Source organism: Oncorhynchus keta, chromosome 5 (assembly GCF_023373465.1).
Source record: "Oncorhynchus keta strain PuntledgeMale-10-30-2019 chromosome 5, Oket_V2, whole genome shotgun sequence".
Taxonomy (NCBI): Eukaryota; Metazoa; Chordata; class Actinopteri; order Salmoniformes; family Salmonidae; genus Oncorhynchus; species Oncorhynchus keta.
Genome location: NC_068425.1, coordinates 36,897,524 through 36,917,637, shown reverse-complemented (window position 1 = coordinate 36,917,637; position 20,114 = coordinate 36,897,524). Strand labels below are relative to the sequence as shown.

Sequence of the window (20,114 nt, the reverse complement as noted above, 5' to 3'; positions counted from 1 at the left end):
AGGAAAGGTTAGGATCAACATACAGTTACAACAAAATCATCATTTTTGTTCTGTACATTACGACAAAACTTCAGCACAAATTGCTCATTGACATCATGTGTGTGTGTGTGTGTGTGTGTGTTTGTGTGTGTGTGTGTTTGTGTGTGTGTGTGCAAGTCTGCGGATATTGTCTATACACTTGTATGCGTTTTCCTGCAGTCAAATGATCAAATCACCTCCAGTACCTCATGGGTGGAATGTTATTCATATGATCATTTTATAAACACTATTCAGAGAAAACCCGCTGAGAATTCTGTGTTTCTTCGTCAACTGGTTTTTGTTAGATTTCAGTCTTCTGAGATGTATATAAAGTGTAATACTGGGATACAAACTCAACATTGAATACATTTCAACTCTGTATCTGACATGGTATCTTTATTTCAGCCCATAACCATGTGTGTGAGGTGTATACTTTTGTTTCAAAGAGATTTGTTTAAGACGACCCAGAAACACTCTGTGCTGATTTAGCCCACTGCAGTAAAAGGTGAACAAATAAGTGCTATCTAGAACCTAAAATGGATCTTCGGCTATCCCCATAGGAGAACCCTTTGAATAACACTTTTTGGGTTCCAGGTAGAACCTTTTGGTTCCAGGGAGAACCCTTTTGGGTTCCATATAGGACCCTTTCCACAGAGGTTTCTACAAGGGACCCAAAAGGCTTCTCCCTATGGGGACTGAAGAACCCTTTAGGAACCCATTTGTTGTAAGAGTGTACTCACGTAGATGAGGCTGGAGAAGTACCTCTCTTTGAGGTTGTGGAGGACAGAGGCCTCGTTGAGACAGGTTAGAGCTGCCATGTCCTCCACCTTACTGAACTTAGGAGGGTTCATCTTCTGGATGTCATCCTTGTTGACTGTCGCTTTCCTACCGTTAGCCAACTCTACCAGCACCTGGAGAGGAGAGAGAGAGGAAGAGGAGAAGGAGGGAAAAGATGAAGAGGAGGAGAAGGAGGAAGAGGAGGATGAAGATCAGGAGCAGAAGGAAAAGGAAGAAGAGGAGGGAAATGAGGAGGAAGAGGATGAGGAGGAACATGAGTAGGTGGAGGAAGAGGAGGAGGAAGAAGAGGAGAAAGGAGGAGAAGGAGGAAGAGGAGGAAAAAGATGAGAGGGGAGGAAGGAGGAGAGGAGGAAAAGATGAAGAGGAGAAAGAGGAGGAGAAGGAGGGAAAAGATGAGAGGAGAGAGGAGGAAGAGGAGGAAAAATGAAGAGGAGAAAGAGAAGGAGGAGGAGGAGGAGGAAGAGGATGAAAAGATGAAGAGGAGGAGAAGGAGGGAGAGGAAAAGCAGGAAGAGGAGGAAAATGAGGAGGAAGAGGATGAAGAGGAAGATGAGGAGGTGGAGGAGGAGGAAGAAGAAGATGAGGAAGAAGAGGAGGAGGAAGATTTACTAGGGCCCTGGTGAAAAGTAGTGTACTAAATAGGGAATAGGGTGCCATTTGGGTGTAACATCCTTACATCGTCTCCCTTCTCCTCCTTGATGCTGGCGGCCTCAAACCCCTCCTTCTCTGACGGGATCCACACCATCTTCTTGGCCGACCAATCAGCCTGCCCCACACCACTGTTCCTGAAGTCGTCGTCCTGCCGCAGGAACTTGCTGTCGTCAGAGGCGGAGTCGGCAGCCATCTTGGGAAGGTCGTCGTCGGTGACAGGAAGGTTGTCTGTGATTGGAGGGTCAGTAATTGGAGGGTCGGTCTCAAAGCTGAGGGAGAGGGAGAGAAAGAGAGAGGAAAAGGGAGAGATGAGGAGCAGAAGGAGAGAGATATAGGAAGAGGGGAGATGTGAAAGAGAGGAGAGAGAGAGATATAGAAGAGAGGGAGAGATGAAGAGAGGAGAGATATAGGAAGAGAGGAGGAGAAAGAGAGATATAGGAAGAGAGGGAGAGATGAAGAGAGGAGGAGAGATATAGGAGAGGAGAGAGGGAGGAAAGAGAGATAGGAAGAGAGGGGAGAGATGAAGAGGGAGAAGGAGAGATATAGGAAGAGAGGGAGAGATATAGGAAGAGAGGAGGAGATATGGGAAGAGAGCAGGAGAGATATAGGAAGAGAGGAGGAGAAGGAGAGATATAGGAAGAGGGGAGAGATATAGGAAGAGGAGGAGAGATATAGGAAGAGAGGAGGAGAAGGAGAGATATAGGAAGAGGGGGAGAGATATAGGAAGAGAGGAGGAGAGATATAGGAAGAGAGGAGGAGAAGGAGAGATATAGGAAGAGGGGAGAGATGAAGAGGAGAGGAGGAGAAGGAGGGATATAGGAAGAGAGGAGGAGAAGGAGAGATATAGGAAGAGAGGAGAGAAGGAGGAGATATAGGAAGAGAGGAGGAGAAGGAGAGATATAGGAAGAGAGGAGGAGAAGGAGAGATATAGGAAGAGAGGGAGAGATGAAGAGAGGAGGAGAGATATAGGAAGAGAGGAGGAGAAGGAGAGATATAGGAAGAGAGGGAGAGATATAGGAAGAGAGGAGGAGAAGGAGAGATATAGGAAGAGAGGAGGAGAAGGAGAGATATAGGAAGCGGGGGAGAGATGAAGAGAGGAGGAGAAGGAGAGATATAGGAAGAGAGGAGGAGAAGGAGAGATATAGGAAGAGAGGAGGAGATGAAGAGAGGAGAAGGAGAGATATAGGAAGAGAGGGAGAGATGAAGAGAGGAGGAGAAGGAGAGATATAGGAAGAGAGGAGGAGATGAAGAGAGAGAAGGAGAGATATAGGAAGAGAGGGAGAGATGAAGAGAGAGGAGGAGAAGGAGAGATATAGGAAGAGAGGGAGAGATGAAGAGGAGAAGGAGAGATATAGGAAAGAGGGAGGAGAAGGAGAGATATAGGAAGAGGGGAGAGATGAAGAGAGGAGGAGAGATATAGGAAAGAGAGGAGGAGAAGGAGAGATATAGGAAGAGGGGGAGAGATGAAGAGAGGAGGAGAGATATAGGAAGAGAGGAGGAGAAGGAGAGATATAGGAAGAGAGGGAGAGATAGGAAGAGAGGAGGAGAAGGAGAGATATAGGAAAGAGGAGGAGAAGGAGAGATATAGGAAGAGAGGAGGAGAAGGAGAGATATAGGAAGAGAGGAGAGGAAGAGAGGAGAAGGAGAGATATGGGAAGAGAGGAGGAGAAGGAGAGATATAGGAAGAGAGGAGGAGAAGGAGAGATATAGGAAGAGAGAGGAGGAGAAGGAGAGATATGGAAAGAGAGGAGGAGAAGGAGAGATATAGGAAGAGGAGGAGAAGGAGAGATATAGGAAGAGGGGGAGGAGGAGAAGGAGAGATATGGGAAGAGAGGAGGAGAAGGAGAGATATAGGAAGAGAGGAGGAGATGAAGGAGAGATATAGGAAGAGAGGAGAGATGAAGAGAGGAGGAGAAGGAGATAGAGAAAGAGAGGAGGAGATGAAGAGAGGAGAAGGAGAGATATAGGAAGAGAGGGAGAGATGAAGAGAGGAGGAGAAGGAGAGATATAGGAAGAGAGGGAGAGATGAAGAGAGGAGAAGGAGAGATATAGGAAGAGAGGAGGAGAAGGAGATATAGATAGAGGGGGAGAAGAGTATGATGTTATAACTATCCCTCTGATGGGGAGGGAAACATCAACTCAAACAACAACAATCACAGTGATTAAAGGAAATGCTACTTTAGACCTCAGAAACATTCCGTCTGTCCATCTGTCTGTCTGTCTGTCATGTCTGTCTGTCTGTCTGTCTGTCTGATTGTCTGTCTGTCTGTCTGTCTGTCTGTCTGTCTGTCTGTCTGTCTGTCTGTCTGTCTGTCTGTCTGTCCGTCTGTCCGTCTGTCTGTCCGTCCGCCCGTCTGTCTGTCTCTGTCCAGTCTCTCTCTTCCCCCTCTCTTGTCTCTCTCTGTATCACTCTGTGGTTTAACAGCACATTTTAAATTCGTCCTCCAATGCCTCGTTATATCGATCTACAGCTTCAGTTTCAATCTCAATTAATTTGTTAAATAATTATTTAATAGTTATTATATAATAGTTATTTATTCAGGTTCTCATTCCCAATCTCCTACAACCGCATAGATAAATATACAGATAAATAAATGTACAGCCTCACTTATCAATCTGCCTCTCAGGTAACCCCTCTTCATATAGTGAACTGCATGGTCCACGTCATCATTACTCACTGACAGCTCTTCTTCTCTCCCTGCTGCGGGTCCCAGGACCCACAAGGCTTTGCAGCAGCCCAGCTCCGCCTGCCCATGACCACGACGCCATAGAATATGTAAAGTATAAGCAGGATAACTGCAGCTATAAAGCCTTGAAACAGGGGTTGATAAGCCATGCTGGGAGGACGATAACGATGACCATGTTTGGTTGAAGCCTCTCCTCAAAGCCCACTGCCTCTGACGGCCCGATACAGAGAGATGCTAGGGGTTTGCGTCCCAAATGGCATCCTAGTCCCTACGTAGTGCACTACTTTTGACCAGGGCCCATAGGATTAAGGGCACAGCCAGGGACTTAACCACTTCTATTCCTTATAAGGGAACTGTGTGTCCAGTCAGTGTCTCGTCTCCTGTGGCCAGCTCCAGCCTAGCGTTACTGTTGACACCAACATGATGACCTGTCAATCAGTCAGTCACTAGGCAGCGTAGTCTCTGGTCACCGCATTCACATCTATTTATTTCTTATTTAACATTTATTTAACTAGGCAAGTCAGTTAAGAACAAATTCTTATTTACAACGACGGCCTACCAGAAGGCAAAAGGCCTCCTGCGGGGACGGGGGATGGGATTAAAAATAAATAAAATAAAAAATATAGGACAAAACACACATCATGACAAGAGAGACAACACAACACTACATAAAGAGAGACCTAAGACAACAATATAGCAAGGCAGCAACACATGACAACACAGCATGGTAGCATCACAACATGGTAGCATCACAACATGGTAGCATCACAACATGGCAGCATCACAACATGGCAGCAGCACAACATGGCAGCAGCACAACATGGCAGCAGCACAACATGGCAGCAGCACAACATGGCAGCAGCACAACATGGTAGCAACACAACATGGCAGCAGCACAACATGGTAGCAACACAACATGGTAGCAGCACAACATGGTAGCAGCACAACATGGCAGCAGCACAACATGGTAGCAGCACAACATGGTAGCAGCACAACATGGCAGCAACACAACATGGCAGCAGCACAACATGGCAGCAACACAACATGGTAGCAGCACAACATGGCAGCAGCACAACATGGTAGCAGCACAACATGGCAGCAGCACAACATGGTAGCAGCACAACATGGTAGCAACACAACATGGTAGCAGCACAACATGGCAGCAACACAACATGGTTCAATCACAACATGACAGCAACACAACATGGCAGCAGCACAACATGACAGCATCACAACATCAGTAAGACAACACAACATGACAGCACACAACATGGGATTGACAACAGTGTCAAACCAACTTCTGGTGATGATGGTTGTAGAATAGAACACAACATGGCATTGCAACTCAGGAGTCAAACCAACTTCTGGTGATGATGGTTGTATTTTGAATAGATGGGAGTTGAAATGGGATTGATCCCACTCGGGTGTCAAACCAACTTCTGGTGATGATGTTAGTATTTTTAGGTCTATGAATTGTTGCACAGGTGACATGCTAATAAATGAAATGGCAGTTGGAAAAAGTCTATCACCTGCATAAACATCACTATTACTAGCCTGTACGTAAACACAGCCTCTGTCAAGAGGTCTAAACCTTTATGGCACAGTAGGTAGGTAGTGTCGTGCTTATTGCCTGTTCAAACCCAACCCAACTAAACCCTTATATCACCACAACACTAAAACACAAGCTGAGACCCAGGGGATCGGGTCCTACATGGAAAAGTCGAAACGTCATCTAAATTTAGCGACAACAACATCTGAAAGTCCAATAAAGTGCACATTGTTGATTGAAACATTGCAAAGCAACACGTAGCACCTGAACAGGTGCAGCCCGCCTAAAACCTTGTAGCATATTTCATTTTCCAACGGTCTTTCTTCTAACAGAACTGACAATAGATATATATTTCCGTGTTCAAACAACGCTGTCCTGCACGCAGTAACAGACCTCTCTATATGTCTGTCTGTAAAGAACGGCAGGCTGTTACCGGTAGACTATTCGCATACGGCCACATTTATTTAAAAGGAAGCAGACTCAATACTCACTTTAGTCTTTCTCCGGTAGATGATGGACTCGGGATGTATATCCTACAAAGTTGTCTGGGTAAACGTTACTCCACGAGATAGCGGGACGGACAGATAAACTGATGAGGGTTGAACTATTCTTCCACTGGATGAAGCATCCAACCAAGGTATTTAAACCGGCCCGCTCCGCCCGTGGAAGAGATGGGAGTTCCTCCTCGTCTCTATGGTGACCAAAATTTGACAGCAGCCAACGATTTGAGGTACCAGTTTGTTTGTGATGTCATTACCCTGGTACCAGTTTGTTTGTGCTATCATTAGTACCAGTTTGTTTGTGCTGTCATTACCCTGGTACCAGTTTGTTTGTTGATACCCTGGTCATGTCATTACCCTGGTACCAGTTTGTTTGTGCTGTCATTACCCTGGTACCAGTTTGTTTGGTTGTCATTACCCTGGTAACAGTTTGTTTGTGCTGTCATTACCCTGGTACCAGTTTGTTTGTGCTGTCATTACCCTGGTACCAGTTTGTTTGTGCTGTCATTACCCTGGTACCAATCATTACCCTGGTACCAGTTTGTTTGTGCTGTCATTACCCTGGTCAGTTTGTTTGTGCTGTCATTACCCTGGTACCAGTTTGTTTGTGCTAAACATTACCCTGGTACCAGTTTGTTTTGATGTCATTGCCCTGGTACCAGTTTGTTTGTGAATCATTGCCCTGGTACCAGTTTGTTTGTGCTGTCATTACCCTGGTACCAGTTTGTTTGTGCTGTCATTACCCTGGTACCAGTTTGTTTGTGCTGTCATTACCCTGGTAACAGTTTGTTTGTGCTGTCAACCCTGGTACCAGTTTGTTTGTGCTATCATTACCCGTGTACCAGTTTGTTTGTGCTGTCATTACCCTGGTACCAGTTTGTCTGTGCTGTCATTACCCTGGTAACAGTTTCATGACCCTGGTACCAGTTTGTTTGTGCTGTCATTACCCTGGTACCATCATTACCCTGGTACCAGTTTGTTATCTGTCAATGGTACCAGTTTGTTTGTGTTGTCATTATCCTGGTACCAGTTTGTTTGAGTCATTACCCTGGTACCAGTTTGTTTGTGGTCCTACCTGGTAAGTTTGTTTGTGTTGTCATTACCCTTACCAGTTTGTTTGTTCATACCCTACCAGTTTGTTTGTCATTACCCTGAGTTTGTTTGTGATATCATTAGCCTACATATTGTGCTGTCATTACCCTGGTACCATTTTGTTTACCCTGGTACCAGTTTGTTTGTGATATCATTACCCTGGTACCAGTTTGTTTGTGATATCATTGTAACAGTTTGTTTCTGCTTCATTACCCTGGTACCAGTTTGTTTGTGATGTCATTACCCTGGTACCAGTTTGTTTGTGCTGTCATTACCCTGGTAACAGTTTGTTTGTGCTGTCATTACCCTGGTACCAGTTTGTTTGTGCATCATTTACCAGTTTGTTTGTGCTGTCATTACCCTGGTACCAGTTTGTCTTTCTTCCTACCACAGAACCCTGGTACCAGTTTGTTTGTGATATCATACCCTGGTTCCAGTTTGTTTGTGCTGTCATTACCCTGGTACCAGTTTGTTTGTCTGTCATTACCCTGGTACCTCATTATCCTGGTACCGGTTTGTCTGTCTGTCATTACCCTGGTACCAGTTTGTCTGTGCTGTCATTACCCTGGTACCAGTTTGTCTGTGCTGTCATTAGCCTGGTACCAGTTTGTTTGTGAAATGTCATTACTCCTGGTACCAGTTTGTTTGTCTATCATTACCCTGGTAAGTTTGTTTGTGCTGTCAAACCAGTTTGTTTGTGCTTATTCCTGGTAACAGTTTGATGTGCTGTCATTACCCTGGTAACAGTTTGTTTGTGCTGATTAAACAGTTTGTTTGTGCTGTCATTACCCTGGTACCAGTTTGTTTGTATTCTTACCCTGGTACCAGTTTGTTTGTGATATCAGTACCCTGGCATGACCTGGTACCAGTTTGTTTGTGATAAACCCTGGGCCCTGGTACCAGTTTGTTTGTGATATCATCACCCTGGTACCAGTTTGTTTGTGATATCATTACCCTGGTACCAGTTTGTTTGTGCTGTCATTACCCTGGTACCAGTTTGTTTGTGATATCATGTACCAGTTTGTTTGTGCTGTCATTACCCTGGTACCAGTTTGTTTTGATATCATTACCCTGGTACCAGTTTGTTTCTGCTGTCATTACCCTGGTACCAGTTTGTTTGTGCTGTCATTACCCTGGTATCAGTTTGTTTGTGATATCATTACCCTGGTATCAGTTTGTTTGTGCTGTCATTACCCTGGTATCAGTTTGTTTGTGCTGTCATTACCCTGGTACCAGTTTGTTTGTGTGTCATTACCCTGGTCAGTTTGTTTTGATATCATTACCCTGGTACCAGTTTGTTTGTGCTGTCATTCCACCTTGGCATGACAAGGTTAGCTAGGACGCTGGCCTTCCACAGATGGTGACTTAGACCGATTCAATCCTACTGCCAGAGCACTTCTTTGGAATGAATGAAATAAAACGTGGATGTATTCTATGGAATAGCAAACCATGGTTACAACAAATGAAACATGTACAGGCCCATTCACCTTTTATCTAAATGACACCATTTGAAAGGAGAATGTTTACAATAGAGCCTAAGGATATATTTTTTTTTTTGGTTCACCTAATTTTTGTGTTTATCTGTAGCCTAAATATTGTGCTCTCTCTTTCTCTTACTCTTTTTCCTTCCTTCCTTCCTTCCTTCCTTCCTTCCTTCCTTCCTTCCTTCCTTCCTTCCTTCCTTCCTTCCTTCCTTCCTTCCTTCCTTCCTTCCTTCCTTCCTTCCTTCCTTCCTTCCTTCCTTCCTTCCTTCCTTCCTTCCTTCCTCTCTCTCTCTCTCTGTCTCTCTCTCTCTGTCTCTCTCCCTCTCTGTCTCTCTCTCTCTCTCTCTCTCTGTCTTTCTCCCTCTTCTGTCTCTCTGGACAGAGTTTGTGTGCTCAATGAGAAAGGATCAAGATATGTGGCATAATTAGAAATTACAGCCCATGGAAATGCATGGAAATGAACCAGCTTTTGAGTTCCAAATGGCACCCTATTCCCTATATAGTGCACTGCTTTTGACCAGGGTGGTCAGGGCCCATATAGGGTGTCATTTGGGACACATATTATGTGTTTAATGCTTTCAATGCTATCTTGAAGATATTTTGCATTCTATTTAGTCAGAGTCAATTGCCTACTTGGCTCAAGTGCATGTAAGGACATTGTGGAAACTAACTGTGGACTGAACCTTGTCTGTGTCATAATGCCTTATGATCTGGAACTCCGCTGTGTGTTACCATATAATCACATGTATAGAGAGGAGGAGGGGGAGAGAGTTAGAGGGGGATAGAGAGAGGAGAGAGAAAGAGAGAGACAGGTAGAGAGAAAGAGAGGGAGAGAGTTAGAGGGGGGTAGAGAGGGGAGAGAGAGAAGAGAGAGACAGGAGAGAGATAGAGAGGGGAGAGAGTTAGAGGGGGATAGAGAGAGAGAGAGAGATGTAGAGAGAATGAGGGGGCAGAGTTAGAGGGGGATAGAGATAAAGGGAGATAAAGAGAGATAAGGTAGAGAGAAAGAGGGAGAGAGAGAAAGAGGGGGGGCAGAGAGAGGGAGAGAGAGATAAGAGAGAGATAAAGAGAGAGAAGGTAGAGAGAAAGAGGGAGAGAGAGAAAGAGGGGGGCAGAGAGAGGGGAGAGAGAGATAAAGAGAGAGATAAAGAGAGAAGGTAGAGAGAAAGAGGGGGCAGAGAGAGGGGAGAGAGAGATACAGAGAGAGATAAAGAGAGAGAAGGTAGAGAGAAAGAGGGGGCAGAGAGAGGGGAGAGAGAGATAAAGAGAGAGATAAAAGAGAGAAGGTAGAGAGAAAGAAGGAGAGAGAGAAAGAGGGAGGCAGAGAGAGGGGGCAGAGAGAGATAAAGAGAGATATAAAGAGAGAGAAGGTAGAGAGAAAGAGGAGAGAGAGAAAGAGGGGGGGAAGAGAGAGGGGAGAGAGAGATAAAGAGAGAGATAAAGAGAGAGATAAAGAGAGAGAAAGAGGGAGAGAGAGAAAGATAGAAAGAGGGGGCAGAGAGAGGGGAGAGAGAGATAAAGAGAGAGATAAAGAGAGAGAAGGTAGAGAGAAAGAGGGGGGCAGAGAGGGGGGAGAGAGAGGGAGAGAGAGATAAAGAGAGAGATAAAGGTAGAGATAAAGAGAGAGATAAAGAGAGAGAAAGAGGGAGAGAGATAAAGAGAGAGAAGGAAGAGAGAAAGAGGGGGAGAGGCATGTGTAACCGATGTGAAATGGCTAGCTAGTTAGCAGTGGTGCGCTCTAATAGCGTTTAAATCGGGTGACGTCATGCAGCTTTTGTGGAGTGATGGGTAATGATGCTTCGAGGGTGTCAGTTGTCTATATGCGCACAGGGTCCCTGGTTCGAGCCCGGGTTGGGGCAAGGGGACGGATGAAAGTTAAACTGTTACACATGGAGAGAGAGACCGTGAGAGAGAGTGATAAAGAGAGAGATACTGATGTATGTGTCGTTAGGGTACAGTTGAAGTCGGAAGTTTACATACATTTAGGTTGGAGTCATTAAAACTCGTTTTTCAACCACAAACTATAGTTTTGGCAAGTCGGTTAGGACATCTACTTTGTGCATGACACAAGTCCTTTTTCCAACAATTGTTTACAGACAGATTATTTCACTTATAATTCACTGTATCACAATTCCAGTGGGTCAGAAGTTTACATACACTAAGTTGACTGTGCCTTTCAACAGCTTGGAAAATTCCAGAAAATGATGTCATGGCTTTAGAAGATTCTGATAGGCTAATTGACATCATTTGAGTCAATTGAGGTGTACCTGTGGATGTATTTCAAGGCCTACCTTCAAACTCAGTACCTCTTTGCTTGACATCATGGGAAAATCAAAATAAATAAATAAAAACATTTTTTGTAGACCTTCACAAGTCTGATTCATCCTTGGAAGCAATTTCCAAACACCTGAAGGTACCACACTCATCTGTACAAACAATAGTATGTAAGTATAAACACCATGGGACCACGCTGCCGTCATACTGCTCAGGAAGGAGACGCGTTCTGTCTCCTAGAGATGAACATACTTTGGTGAGAAAAGTGCAAATCAATCCCAGAACAACAGCAAAGAACCTTGTGAAGATGTTGGAGGAAACAGGTACAAAAGTATCTATATCCACAGTAAAATTAGTCCAATATCGATATAACCTGAAAGGCCGCTCAGCAATGAAGAAGCCACTGCTCCAAAACCGCCATAAAAAAGACAGACTATGGTTTGCAAAGATTGTACTTTTTGGAGAAATGTCCTCTGGTCTGATGAAACAAAATAGAACTGTTTGGCCATCATGACCATCGTTATGTTTGGAGGAAAAAGGGGGAGGCTTGCAAGCCGAAGAACCTCATCCCAACCGTGAAGCACGGGGTGGCAGCATCATGTTGTGGGGGTGCTTTGCTGCAGGAAGTACTGGTGCACTTCACAAAATAGATGGCATCATGAGGAAGGGAAATTATGTGGATATATTAAAGCAACATCTCAAGACATCAGTCAGGAAGTTGAAGCTTGGTCGCAAATGGGTCTTCCAAATGGACAATGACCCCAAGCATGCTTGCAAAGTTGTGGCAAAATGGCTTAAGGACAACAAAGTCAAGGTATTGGAGTGGCCATCACAAAGCCCTGACCTCAAGCCTATAGAAAATCTGTGGGCAGAACTGAAAAAGTTTTTGTGAGCAAGAAGGCCTACAAACATGACTCATTACCGTATACACCCAACTAGGAGACAGGTATCATTACCCTATACCCCCACTAGGAGACAGGTATCATTACCCTATACCCCACACTAGGAGACAGGTATCATTACCCTATACCCCCACTAGGAGACAGGTATCATTACCATATACCCCCACTAGGAGACAGGTATCATTACCCTATACCCCCACTAGGAGACAGGTATCATTACCCTATACCCCCACTAGGAGACAGGCATCATTACCCTATACCCCCACTAGGAGACAGGTATCATTACCCTATACCCCCACTAGGAGACAGGTATCATTACCATATACCCCCACTAGGAGACAGGTATCATTACCATATACCCCCACTAGAGATAGGTATCATTACCCTATACCCCCACTAGGAGACAGGTATCATTACCCTATACCCCCACTAGGAGACAGGTATCATTACCCTATACCCCCACTAGGAGACAGGTATCATTACCCTATACCCCCACTAGGAGACAGGTATCATTACCCTATACCCCCCACTAGGAGACAGGTATCATTACCCTATACCCCCACTAGGAGACAGGTATCATTACCCTATACCCCCACTAGGAGACAGGTATCATTACCCTATACCCCCACTAGGAGACAGGTATCATTACCCTATACCCCCACTAGGAGACAGGTATCATTACCCTATACCCCCCACTAGGAGACAGGTATCATTACCCTATACCCCCACTAGGAGATAGGTATCATTACCCTATACCCCCACTAGGAGATAGGTATCATTACCCTATACCCCCACTAGGAGACAGGTATCATTACCCTATACCCCCACTAGGAGATAGGTATCATTACCCTATACCCCCACTAGGAGACAGGTATCATTACCCTATACCCCCACTAGGAGACAGGTATCATTACCCTATACCCCCACTAGGAGACAGGTATCATTACCCTATACCCCCACTAGGAGACAGGTATCATTACCCTATACCCCCACTAGGAGACAGGTATCATTACCCTATACCCCCACTAGGAGACAGGTATCATTACCCTATACCCCCACTAGGAGATAGGTATCATTACCCTATACCCCCCACTAGGAGACAGGTATCATTACCCTATACCCCCACTAGGAGACAGGTATCATTACCATATACCCCCACTAGGAGACAGGTATCATTACCCTATACCCCCACTAGGAGATAGGTATCATTACCCTATACCCCCACTAGGAGACAGGTATCATTACCCTATACCCCCACTAGGAGACAGGTATCATTACCCTATACCCCCCTAGAGACAGGTACTAGGAGACAGGTATCATTACCCTATACCCCCACTAGGAGACAGGTATCATTACCCTATACCCCCACTAGGAGACAGGTATCATTACCCTATACCCCCACTAGGAGACAGGTATCATTACCCTATACCCCCACTAGGAGACAGGTATCATTACCCTATACCCCCACTAGGAGACAGGGAGACAGGTATCTTTACCATATACCCCCACTAGGAGACAGGTATCATTACTGTATACCCCCACTAGGAGACAGGTATCATTACCCTATACCCCCACTAGGAGACAGGTATCATTACCATATACCCCCACTAGGAGACAGGTATCATTACCCTATACCCCCACTAGGAGACAGGTATCATTACCCTATACCCCCACTAGGAGACAGGTATCATTACCCTATACCCCCACTAGGAGACAGGTATCATTACCCTATACCCCCACTAGGAGACAGGTATCATTACCATATACCCCCACTAGGAGACAGGTATCATTACCCTATACCCCCACTAGGAGACAGGTATCATTACCATATACCCCCACTAGGAGACAGTATCATTACCCTATACCCCCACTAGGAGACAGGTATCATTACCTATATACCCCCACTAGGAGATAGGCATCATTACCCTATACCCCCACTAGGAGACAGGTATCATTACCATATACCCCCACTAGTGAGACAGGTAGCATTTACCCTATACAGCCCCAGGCCTAGGACTAAGCTATATCAACATGGTATGTATCTGTAGCTCTCCAGGCCTATAGGACTAGGAGCTATATCAACATGATAGTATCTCTCTGTAGCTCTCCAGGCCTAGGACTAAGCTATATCAACATGGTATCTCTCTAGCTCCCTAGGTACAGGCCTAGGACTAAGCTATATCAACATGGTATGCATTTGGTTTTTCTCTGTAGCTCTCCAGGCCTAGGACTAAGCTATATCAACATGGTGATATAGCAGAGAAAAGAGCTCTGCCTTACCCTGTAGCTCCAGGCCTAGGACTAAGCTATATCAACATGGTATCTCTGTAGCTCTCCAGGCCTAGGACTAAGCTATATTAACATGGTATCTCTCTGTAGCTCTCCAGGCCTAGGACTAAGCTATATCAACATGGTATCTCTCTGTAGCTCTCCAGGCCTAGGACTAAGCTATATCAACATGGTATCTCTCTGTAGCTCTCCAGGCCTGAAAGGAGTGCTATATCAACATGGTATCTCTCTGTAGCTCTCCAGGCCTAGGACTAAGCTATATCAACATGGTATCTCTCTGTAGCTCTCCAGGCCTAGGACTAAGCTATATCAACATGGTATCTCTCTGTAGCTCTCCAGGCCTAGGACTAAGCTATATCAACATGGTATCTCTCTGTAGCTCTCCAGGCCTAGGACTAAGCTATATCAACATGGTATCTCTCTGTAGCTCTCCAGGCCTAGGACTAAGCTATATCAACATGGTATCTCTCTGTAGCTCTCCAGGCCTAGGACTAAGCTATATCAACATGGTATCTCTCTGTAGCTCTCCAGGCCTAGGACTAAGCTATATTAACATGGTATCTCTCTGTAGCTCTCCAGGCCTAGGACTAAGCTATATCAACATGGTATCTCTCTGTAGCTCTCCAGGCCTAGGACTAAGCTATATCAACATGGTATCTCTCTGTAGCTCTCCAGGCCTAGTGCCACACGGTATCTCTCTGTAGCTCTCCAGGCCTAGGACTAAGCTATATCAACATGGTATCTCTCTGTAGCTCTCCAGGCCTAGGACTAAGCTATATCAACATGGTATCTCTCTGTAGCTCTCCAGGCCTAGGACTAAGCTATATCAACATGGTATCTCTCTGTAGCTCTCCAGGCCTAGGACTAAACTATATCAACATGGTATCTCTCTGTAGCTCTCCAGGCCTAGGACTAAGCTATATCAACATGGTATCTCTCTGTAGCTCTCCAGGCCTAGGACTAAGCTATATCAACATGGTATCTCTCTGTAGCTCTCCAGGCCTAGGACTAAGCTATATCAACATGGTATCTGTCTTGCTCTCCAGGCCTAGGACTAAGCTATATCAACATGGTATCTCTCTGTAGCTCTCCAGGCCTAGGACTAAGCTATATCAACATGGTATCTGTCTTGCTCTCCAGGCCTAGGACTAAGCTATATCAACATGGTATCTCTCTGTAGCTCTCCAGGCCTAGTGCCACACGGTATCTCTCTGTATGGTTATTCAAATGATCAAACTGACCCAAGGGAAAAAGGACCATATAAGGATGAGACAGCAGTGGGTATGTTTTGCATCCCAAATGGCACCATTTTCCCTACACAGTGCACTACTTTTGACCAGAGTAGTGCACAGTGTAAGGAATACGGTGCCATTAGGGACACATCCAATGCCTTGTATGGATGAGACAGCAGCCAGGATGTGGGGGGTGAACTACAGTGCCTTCAGAAAGTATTCCCTCACCTTGATGTTTTTCACATTTTGTTGTGTTATAAGGTCATATTAAAATGGGTTAAATTGTCATTTTGTTTGTCAACGATTTACACAAAATAATCGGTAATTTCAAACATTTTAAATATTTTTGTATTTTATTCATGGAAAATAAAACGGTAATATATCCTAATTAGATAAATATTCAACCTCCTGAGTGAATAAATGTTAGAATCACCTTTGGTAGCGATTACAGCTGTGAGTATTTCTGGGTGAGTCTCTAAGAGCTGTGAGTCCTTCTGGGTGAGTCTCTAAGAGCTGTGAGTCCTGGGTGAGTCTCTACGAGCTGTGAGTCCTTCTGGGTGAGTCTAAGAGCTGTGAGTCCTTCTGGGTGAGTCTCTAAGAGTTGTGAGTCCTTCTGGTTGAGTCTCTAAGAGATGTGAGTCTTTCTGGGTGAGTCTCTAAGAGCTGTGAGTCCTTCTGGGTGAGTCTCTTAGTCCTGGGAGTCTTTCTGGGTGAGTATCTAAGAGCTGTGAGTCCTTCTGGGTGAGTCTCTAAGAGCTGTGAGTCCTTCTGGGTGAGTCTCTAAGAGCTGTGAGTCTTTCTGGGTGAGTCTCTAAGAGCTGTGAGTCCTTCTGGGTGAGTCTCTTAGAGCTGTGAGTCCTTCTGGGTGAGTCTCTCAGAGCTGGGAGTCTTTCAGGGTGAGTCTCTCAGAGCTTTCCACACCTGGATTGTACAATATTTGCACATTATTCTTTCTAAAATTCTTCAAGTTCTGTCAAGTTGGTTGTTGATCATTGCTAGACAGCCATTTTCTAGTCTTGTCATAGATTTTCAAGAAGATTTAAGTCAAAATTATAACTAGGCCACTAAGGAACATTCAATATTGACTTGTATATTTGGCCTTGTGTTTAAGGTATTTGTCCTGCTGAAAGGTGAATTTGTCTCTGACTGTCTGGTGGAAAGCAGATTGAACCATGTTTTCCTCTAGGATTTTGCCTGTGTTTAGCTCTATTTTGTTACTTTTTATCCTAAAAAACGAGTCATTGCCGATGACAAGCATACCCATAACATGATGCAGCCACCACCATGCTTGAAAATATGAAGCGTGGTACTCAGTGATGTGTGTTGGTTTTGCCCCTAAACATAACGCTTTGTATTCAGGATCAACAGTTCCTTTCTTTGCCACATCTTTTGCAGAATTACTTTAGTGCCTTTTATTGCAAACAGGATGTATGTTTTGGAATATGTGTATTCCTTCCTCATTTTCACTCATTTATGTTAGTATTGTGGAGTAACTACAATATCGTTTGTCCATCCTCAGTTTTCTCCGATCACAGCCATTAAACTCTGCAACTGTTTTCAGTCACCATTAGCTTCATGAGCGGTTTCCTCCCTGAGCGGTTTCCTCCCTGAGCGGTTTCCTCCCTGAGCGGTTTCCTTCCTGAGCGGTTTCCTTCCTGAGCGGTTTCCTCCCTGAGCGGTTTCCTTCCTGAGCGGTTTCCTTCCTGAGCGGTTTCCTCCCTGAGCGGTTTCCTTCCTGAGTGGTTTCCTTCATGAGCGTTTCCTTCCTGAGCGGTTTCCTTCCTGAGCGGTTTCCTCCCTGAGCGGTTTCCTTCCTGAGCGGTTTCCTCCCTGAGCGGTTTCCTTCCTCTCTGGCAACTGAGTTTGGAAGGGCGCCTGTATCTTTGTAGTGACTGGGTGTATTGATACATCATCCAAAGTGGAAGTAATAACTGCACCAGGCTGAAAAGGAATATATATTTTTCATTCCCATCGACCAATAGTTGCCGTTCTTTGCTGGGCTTTGGAAAACCTCCCTCTTATTTGTGGTTGAATCTGTGCTTGAAATTCACTGCTCGACTGAGGGACCTTACAGATAATTATATGTGTAGAGTAAAGAGGTGGGGTAGTCATTTCAAAATGATCTTAATTAAACACTATTATTGCAGTCAGAGTGAGTCCATGCAACTTATTATGTTGCTTGTTAAGCACATTGTTACTCCTGAACTTATTTTGGTATTTCCATAACAAAGGAGTTGAATACTTATTGATTCAAGACATTTCAGCTTTTCATTTTTAAATTATTTTTGTAAAAAATGTCTTCATTCATAATTCCATTATGGGATACTGTGTGTAGATCAGTGACACAATTCATTTTGAATTCAGGCTGTAACACACAATAATATGGATAAAGTCAAGGGGTGTGACTACTGTCTGAAGCCCCTGTTGTTACACTGTTGTCACACACACACCTCATTCCCTATATAGTGCACTACTTTTGACCAGGACCCATAGGGAAAAGTGTGCTATTTGTCATTCCTAGAGGTTGTGTTATTCATGCACACCAGCGGTGGCCCTCCACAGAGTAAAATAACATGTGACACACACACACACACACACACACACCAGCTAAACCAGCGATGTAGTTACAGCGCCCCCTAGCGGTAACCTTCTATCTTGTTTACAGGAGCGCCAACAGAATTGCGCTTATGAAACCAAAGCAAAGCGGTAGCGCCGTTAACCCGAATTATCAGAGGAGAACTTGATCAACCGCGAATGGGTTTGGACAAGTTCTGCAGTGCGGACGGTTCCGACCCGTTTTGGGTAAGTTCCACTGTCGCTAGTGTCAACTCTCCTGCTGTCTTTAGCTGCTTTACAATGTTGACGCCTTTTATACAGTTGTTTTCCCAGCTTGTTGTTAGCGGCTTTGCTTTGTAAAATGACGGTGTCCGCCCGGACTAAAAGCATGGTAATAATATCACACACAACGTTTACTGTCCTGTCTTTGGTAACACTGCTGTTAGCTCACAGTAGCTAGCGAGGCTAGCAAAGGCCGTGGTTAATTTATACCGGTTGACTTGAGCTAACTGGCTAAGCTTCATTTCATGAATAATGTGTGAAATAGAGAGAGGTTGAAATAACGTGGTAGGGCATTTTTAAAAAGGTATATCACTATCAATAAAAGTCGACACTCGTTTTTATTGTGAAGTTGTGTCTAGCTAGCTTAACAGCTTTCAGTGATTTAAAAAAAAAAACACCATTGATTCCTATTATGTTAGCTAACCTGCTAGCTAAAACTCACTCTAGTCTAACAACTTTAATTTGAGACTCGACCTCTGCTCTGTTGATGATAGAGCAAAGTGTTTCGATGAAATGTTCGCTCGGTAACTTTCCTGACATAACACCCAGGTATGATGGCAAGCCTGTCTTGCTGGCAAGGTCCACAACACAAGAACACATACAGCAAGCCTGTCAGATGTTGCAAGATGACATTGTTTGTTTAAACCTGTACACACCATCTACTGCGAGTAGCAGCAACATAGAGAGGACATTATTATTACATTAGCTAGATAGAAACCCCCCCCCCCCCTAAAAAAACTAACTAGAAACCTAAACCTGTGGAATCCAACCAAACTTGTTATGGCACTGAACTAGAAGATTAACTGGGCCAGTCAGTTAAAGAACATACTCTTATTTACAATGACGGCCTCCCCCCGGGGCCAAACCCTAACGATGCTGGACCAATTGTGCGCCTCCCTATGGGACTCCCAATCACGGCCGGTTATGATACAGCCCGGGATCAAACCAGGGTCTGTAGTGACGCCTCTAGCACTGAGATGCAGTGCCTTAGATCGCTCCCCCACTCGGGAGCCCAAAAGAGTTACACATGTTTGAAGTGACACATACTGTCATGTCATGTAGATAGATTCTATCTATGTGCGGTCATAACATGCAGTATATTGCCTCGTAAGTAAACTGTCAGCTGGCCTGGACAGATAGGCCATGATGAGGAAAGCCCTAAGGAATTTAGCTACAAGTGTTAGAGGTCCATTTGCCCAAATGTTAATAACAGGCTGTAGGTTTAATCAGTGTTAGGCCTAGTCTCGCTAAGCAGACGGATTGCCTTGCCTTCCACAATGTTCCAGCTGCTGTTCTAGGTTTGGGATTTCAGACACTGTTAGGCCTAATAACACACATTTTTGTCAATAAGGTCTATGGCTTCCTGAGTTATGATAACATGCAATCTCATCACCCAGTCCCACAGCCCTTTGGAACCTGTTATGAGAGACCTGATAGTGTGATTGTACACTTCTATATTCTGCAGGGCTTTGTTGTCTACTCACTGGTTCAGTTATTGAACCAAACAAATTCCACAGGGGTAAAGGAGAGCTTGTCTTGAAGCCAAAGGGTATTGAGACAAGTGCTTTCCAAAATCACTGAACTGGTCACTGGTCATGAGCACCTTGGAGTTGCTTGTTCTTTAGCAGCCGTGGTCAGACTGATTAAACAGTAGGGCTATTGAACATGCATACACAGTATGACTCAGGACTCAGGTAAAAACAGCTGTCATAACATGTGTCATAACATGTCTCAGTGATCTGTCAGTGTTGTCTCAGTGTTGTGTTGGTGTTGTCTCAGTTTTGTGTTGTCTCGTGTTGTC

General features: G+C 44.7%; 2 protein-coding genes across 2 annotated transcripts in view; one reads left to right on the top strand and one right to left on the bottom strand.

The window, feature by feature from the left end:
• Positions 1–725: 725 nt before the first annotated feature.
• Positions 726–6,225, bottom strand: LOC127930368 (myosin-11-like). Its single transcript, XM_052520040.1, has 3 exons — positions 6,194–6,225; positions 1,492–1,735; positions 726–929 (listed from the first exon to the last, which is right to left on the bottom strand). Exons 2-3 carry the CDS (start codon positions 1,657–1,659, stop codon positions 726–728), a joined length of 372 nt encoding a protein of 123 aa, XP_052376000.1. The 5' UTR covers positions 1,660–1,735; positions 6,194–6,225.
• An 11,885-nt stretch (positions 6,226–18,110) lies between these two features.
• Positions 18,111–20,114, top strand: part of abcc1 (ATP-binding cassette, sub-family C (CFTR/MRP), member 1) — a 95,762-nt gene continuing 93,758 nt past the window's right edge. The window contains exon 1 of the mRNA XM_052519810.1: positions 18,111–18,277. Coding sequence (XP_052375770.1) covers positions 18,230–18,277 — 48 coding nt within the window. The 5' untranslated portion in view covers positions 18,111–18,229. The remainder of the gene's footprint in view (positions 18,278–20,114) is intronic.